General features: G+C 39.3%; 2 protein-coding genes across 2 annotated transcripts; one reads left to right on the forward strand and one right to left on the reverse strand.

The window, feature by feature from the left end:
• The first annotated feature begins 294 nt into the window (after positions 1-294).
• Positions 295-2609, forward strand: LOC120146123 (pentatricopeptide repeat-containing protein At2g33680-like). Its single transcript, XM_039159777.1, is given in 2 exon segments — positions 295-1479; positions 1481-2609. Coding segments are annotated over 2 exon segments (2154 nt in total). The 5' UTR covers positions 295-345; the 3' UTR covers positions 2501-2609.
• A 116-nt stretch (positions 2610-2725) lies between these two features.
• Positions 2726-3599, reverse strand: LOC120146125 (ganglioside-induced differentiation-associated protein 2-like). Its single transcript, XM_039159778.1, has 2 exons — positions 3263-3599; positions 2726-3093 (listed from the first exon to the last, which is right to left on the reverse strand). Exons 1-2 carry the CDS (start codon positions 3535-3537, stop codon positions 2874-2876), a joined length of 495 nt encoding a protein of 164 aa, XP_039015709.1. The 5' UTR covers positions 3538-3599; the 3' UTR covers positions 2726-2873.
• Between the last annotated feature and the right edge of the window lie 2605 nt (positions 3600-6204).

The following is a 6204-nucleotide window of genomic DNA, read 5'->3' on the forward strand; positions in this document are numbered from 1 at the left end:
GACGAAGTTTTTTTAAATAAAATAATACGCACGCAATAAAAAATATATCTCATGAAACTCATCACTTCGAGTTGACGAGTTCCCCGCCTGTAGTAAAGATCGTAGATCCCTAATTAAAAATCATTGTGCCCTAAAACCTTTTCTTAGGTGCGGTAATGGGTCAATTTTTCCATAGAAGCTCAACTCATGCCTCAGGGCATGAAAAGGGTTATATGGGCTGGATCCATAACTAGTTTGGGTTCATTGCGTTCACTTCCTTCGTAAGAGTTTTGAGCCTTGCTTTGATGCTCTCAGGTGAACAATGTTTCATCAACAAAGGCCAAACCCCAAGCTTTTACAGAGTTGATGACATCTTCCCGATATAGCTCCTTTTTTTCAGAACTCATTCAGTGCACCAAACAGAGAAACCTGCTCCGAGGCCTTACGCTTCACGCTCGAATAGTTAAAGCCGGTTCATTTTCCTGCGTATACCTTTCGAACAGCCTCGTCAACTTGTACGCCAAATGCGGCGACTTGTTACTGGCCAAGCTTGTATTCGATAATATACAACACAGAGATGTTGTCTCCTGGAACTGCATCATCAATGGCTACTCTCAACAAGGCTCCACGGGATCGTCTTTTGTCATGGAACTCTTTCAGCGAATGCGAGCAGAGAACGTCTTGCCTAATTCCCATACCTTCGCCGGCGTTTTCACCGCCGCATCGAATTTTTCAGATGTTTTTAGTGGGATGCAAGCTCATGCTCTTTCGATTAAAACCGACAACTTTTGTGATGTGTTTGTGGGGAGCTCTCTTCTGAACATGTATTGTAAATCGGGTGATTTGGTTGAGGCTCGTAAGGTGTTTGATGAAATGCCCGAAAGGAATTCGGTTTCTTGGGCTACGATGATTTCTGGGTACGCTATGCAAAGGTCTGCTGTGGAGGCTTTTGAGCTTTTCAAGTTAATGCGTTTAAAAGATGAAAAAGTGAATGAGTATGCATTGTCAAGTGTCCTTAGCGCATTGGCGGATCCTGTCCTTCTTAGCACCGGTAGGCAAATACACTGCCTCACGGTCAAAAATGGGTTATTAGTGTTTGTATCTGTTGGGAACGCTCTTGTTACAATGCATGCTAAATGTGGGAGTTTGGATGATGCACTTAAGGCATTTGAATTATCAGGTGATAAGAATTCGATTACGTGGTCGGCGATAATCACTGGTTATTCACAAAGTGGGGAGTCCTTAAAGGCTCTCAAGCTGTTCTCAAATATGCATTTTGCGGGGATCACACCGAGCAAGTATACTCTTGTTGGTGTTCTTAATGCCTGTAGTGATGTTCCTGCCGTTGAAGAAGGAAAGCAGGTTCATGGTTACTTGTTGAAATTGGGATATGAATCGCAGGTATACATAATAACAGCTTTGGTTGATATGTATGCGAAATGTGGTAGTACGTTAGATGCTCGAAAGGGGTTTGATTATTTACAACATCTAGATATGGTTTTTATGGACTTCCATGATTGGAGGATATGTACAAAACGGGGAGAACGAAAATGCAATGAATTTGTATGGTAGAATGCGGATCGAGGGGATTATTCCCAATGAGCTCACATTGGCCAGTATTCTAAAAGCTTGTTCGTGTCTTGCCGCTTTGGAACAAGGAAAACAAATCCATGCTTGTACCATTAAGCACGGATTCGGCCTCGAAGTACCAATCGGAAGTGCTCTTTCAACCATGTATGCGAAGTGTGGGAGTCTAGAAAATGGGAGCCTTGTCTTTAGAAAGATGCCATGGAGGGATATAGTATCATGGAATGCAATGATATCAGGGCTTGCTCAAAACGGGCATGGAAATGAAGCTCTCAAACTTTTCGATGAGATGCTGCTGGAAGGAACAGAGCCGGATTATGTTACATTCGTTAACCTTCTTTCAGCTTGTAGTCACATGGGATTGGTGGAAAAAGGTTGGGATTATTTCAACATGATGTCTGATAAGTTCAGAATTGTTCCAAGAGTAGAACACTATGCCTGCATGGTCGACATCCTCGGCCGTGCAGGAAAGCTCGATGAAGCTAAGGAGTTCATTGAATCAGCCACCATAGACCACGGCATGTGTTTATGGCGTATTTTATTAAGCGCTTGCCGGAACTTCCGGAACTATGAATTGGGGGCATACGCCGGAGAGAAACTAATGGAGTTGGGATCTCAAGAATCATCCGCATATGTCTTGTTATCCAGTATCTACATCGCCTTGGGCAGGCTGGAAGATGTGGAAAGAGTCCGGAGATTGATGAGACTTAGAGGAGTGAGTAAGGAACCAGGATGTAGCTGGATCGAACTAAAAGACGGTGTTCATGTGTTCGTTGTGGGAGACCAGATGCATCCCGAGATAAAAGCTGTACGTGAAGAGCTGCTGATCTTAAGCAAACAACTTAAAGATGAAGGTTACCATTACCAACCCTTTTCTGATTCAGTTTCTGAAAATACTTATAAAGATGAGGAACTAATCGCTGCTTTTATGTGATAATTTGTTTAATTCTTTGGCCAGCTATTGCCTACATTTTTCTCATATAACAACACAACTTTAGCATCAAGATTTGCCATTTGTTTATATCTTTCTGAAAAAGTGGCATCTAATTGTCTTATCCATTAGAGAGCCAAGTGGCAAAGTTGGTTTTTAAAAAAAAGGTTTTCCCTATCTTTACTCATTCGTTTCAAGAGTTGATTTTATCCATATGGCGACTCAGTCGTTCGCTCGGCCAATGAAGTCGCTCTATTTACGCAAACCTTTCATTCTGTACAATATCAAACACCTAAACACTCAAAGACCCAAAAAAGCCATAAGCGTATCAACAAAGATATACGGTTCTTTGTCTTTCCCAACACTCGCTTAAGCTTTAAGCTTTGCACCTCATAGAGTACACAGAAATCGGATCCATCGACGGTGGCTCAATGTAAACTCTAGGGTGGTCGCTTTCCAATCCGTAATCCATCACCTGATGGTACTCGAGATCCTCTTCGTGTTCATGCACAAACTCCGGTACCTTAACCTCCAACCTCCTCACATGGTCCCATAGAAACTCAAGCCTACTGACATACTTAAGCTTCGAATACAACCTGCCATTCAAATCCAATCATTCATTACAAATTTACCTCCAAAAATGATTCTTCAACAAAAAAAAGTGGATGAATCACAGAAAAAAGCACTATCGACATTATGATCAATGGTTAACGTGTCTGATTTGAAATTCAATAATGCTAAAATAATAGAGAGAGAGATCCTCACCCTCCATCGAAGAACAGACGGCCGAAAGTGGCGAGGAAAAGCCTGGCATGTAAACCGGGATGCAATAAATAAACAGCCTCCAGATTGTTCTTGACGTTCATCGGAATAGCATCGTAGATTGATCTCAGGACTGAGATTCCAGGGAAAATTTCACTCCTTTGAACATCTGTATGAACATAAACCACCGAGAATGGCTTTTCCCCTAATTTGGGGTAAATCTTTTCTTCCAAATGCTTCTTCAGAACCTCACTGCTAACCGTGCGAACTATTACCATTTAAAAAGAAAAAGAAAACCCAATTAGCTTAACATACAGAGAACCAATTTCCCAGAAAAAGCACAAAACAAAACACGCAATATGCTCGTATTTGTAGCCACTCATTGAAACCAAAACTAAAATATAAATTATAGAAACAAACTTTGAAACTAATATAGTTTTTCTAACAAAGGTACTATAGTTTTTAAACATGCATATATTATTTATATTAGGAGTAGGTGTGTTCAATAGTATCCAACTCAATTTACTTGATCTATCAATTTGGTATAAAACTATCAGATATTTTAGAGGTAAATATCTGATTTTGCAGGTCACATACCAAACTTGTTATTTTTTATGGATTTCCAGATCACAAAATTATTCTAATCAGGTACCCACTGATCCGCCAACATGGATCCTTTTTTATTTTTCTATTATTTTTATTTTAAATTAAATTTTTCATTTATGATTTTAAAATTATTTTAGTCTAAAATTCTAAATCTCTATTTTTTAAATTATTTCACCTTAATATTAAATTATTTCTTTTGAACTTAAATTATTTTAAATTTAACTGTAATTTTAGTTTATTTTTATTTTAAAATTTTGTTTTTAAATTATATAATTTAGATTTATAAATTTTATGTTTATTTTATAGATGAATTTTTTTAAGTTTTATGTTTTTTAATGTGGATTATTTTTAAAAAATAATATAAATTAAAAATAAAATAAATATTAAACATGATCCGAAAATATTAGTACCTGAATTTTATAAATACTTAACATATGTGTCGAGTTTTTGTGACTCGAAAGTTTCAGATATATGATATTTCGAATACTCAAAAACACAAGTAACCGAATTTAAACACCCTAATTATGAGTGGCTGAGTTTATGTGTAAATCTGAGTCATGTCGCTGTGAGTAGCTATTCTTTAATGATTTAGAACTTTAATGTTGGCTCAAGTTGAAAATCAAATTTATATTAAATTTTGGAAAACTCTTTCTAGTTCAAGTTAAAAGATATATTTAACTTTGAAAATTTGTGCTCATTCTAATGCTACTGACTCTTATTCTCATATGTAATGGGGTAAGGGGAGATAGGATAATAGACTGCTCTCAAGTTGAGAGCAGTTTCCCTAAAACCCTAGCGCTGACTCTAACCACCGTGCAAACAAAAAACCTTGCCGCCAATCAGACAAGCAGCCAGATGGTCAACCTGATCCTCTTGTGGTCCCGGCGCACATAGACACTAGTATACCTAACCCTGTCTTTTACCGCGATTGCCTCATGGCCGATGCTGTCGATCCTTCCCATGCAAACGATGATAACTTGGATGAAAATGATATCAAGATCCTTGATGGTGATGTTAAGCGAAGCATCATTGATGGATTGCCCTCCATTGAATTTTTAGACCATATCCATAATATTGCTATCAAAAGTCTGAACCACTGTGGTGGTGAAACTCCTTGGTAGACGCACCGCCCTGCGGAATATAATTTATGATCTCTGGAAAACGACACAAGCTCTCAAAATCATGGATATCAAAAATGATTATTTCCTAGTCACTTTTCACAGCAGTGATGATTTCCTCAAAGTTTTGTCCGAGGGTCCTTGGCTTGTTTATGGACACTACTTGACGATTGAACCGTGGATCGAAGATTTTTCGACATTTCTACCTCACTCAAGGTAATTGCCTGGATCCGTCTACATGGTCTTCCCGTTACTCTCTATAAAAGAAGTTTGATCACTGAGATTGGTGAATACATTAGTCTTGTCATTAAAATTGACTACCAGACTGATTCTGGTAGGCGAGGCCTTTTGCCCGTATGGCAGTCAAGGTAGACTTGAATAAACATCTTATTTCCAAATTAATCATCAATGGCAACACATAACTAATGGAATACTAATCTTTGCCTGTCGTTTGCTTCAATTGAGGAACCTATGGTCACGCTCTTGATTCATGTCCGAATGCCAAAACTATGCCTGAGAAAGAGTCCCAGGACAAAGAAGTACCCCCTCAAGGCGGTGAATCACACTATGGGCCATGGATGCTCGTCAAAAAGCGTCAATGCAAACCGGTTAAAAAACTCAGTGAATCCGCTGCTGCTAGCAAGACTGCTATTAAAAATGGGTCTAAGTTTAATCTAATTGCCACTATTGATGATCATGTAAATGGACACGACGACACAACTGTTCCAAGGGATCTCACACGTGATGCGTCTCCCCATGACCATGCAAAACCTTCGACTGCCACAAACATAGGAAAGAAAAAGGTAATGGCTCTTTGAGGTCGACTAAAACTAAAGGACTTGTTGTGATCTTAAAGAAGCCGGTGACAATGCCACTCTCTGGCTCACTCCCGCAACCCGTGCCTCTTTCTATCCGTAACCTACACACTCCTGGGAAGCATGCTGCCACCTCCTCACTTTCCCACAAGCAAATGACCCTAGACAAAACAAAGCACTCGTCCATAGTGCTTTCGAAAAACGTTGGTCTGAATATCCATGCCCCCAATGACCGTGGAGCCCATGATGATGTGGTAATGGGCGATGCAGATGTAACTCTGAAGGAGCCGTCTAGTTCTGGCTAATCTACTCGCCTCCTTCCATTCAACGAACTCTGATTCATCAATACATGCACAAATTGTTCCGTTGGAATTCACTAATGATGGTAAACATGTTGAGGACCTTT

This window comes from Hibiscus syriacus, unplaced genomic scaffold (genome assembly GCF_006381635.1).
Source record: "Hibiscus syriacus cultivar Baekdansim isolate YM2019G1 unplaced genomic scaffold, ASM638163v2 tig00110895_pilon, whole genome shotgun sequence".
Classification (NCBI taxonomy): domain Eukaryota; kingdom Viridiplantae; phylum Streptophyta; class Magnoliopsida; order Malvales; family Malvaceae; genus Hibiscus; species Hibiscus syriacus.

Coding starts and splice junctions, on each gene's coding strand:
- LOC120146125 (XM_039159778.1), bottom strand. CDS start 3,537: ATGGTAATAGTTCGCACGGTTAGCAGTGAGGTTCTGAAGAAGCATTTG. Junction 3,094..3,262: donor CGTCTGTTCTTCGATGGAGG/GTGAGGATCTCT, acceptor TTTGAATGGCAG/GTTGTATTCGAAGCTTAAGT.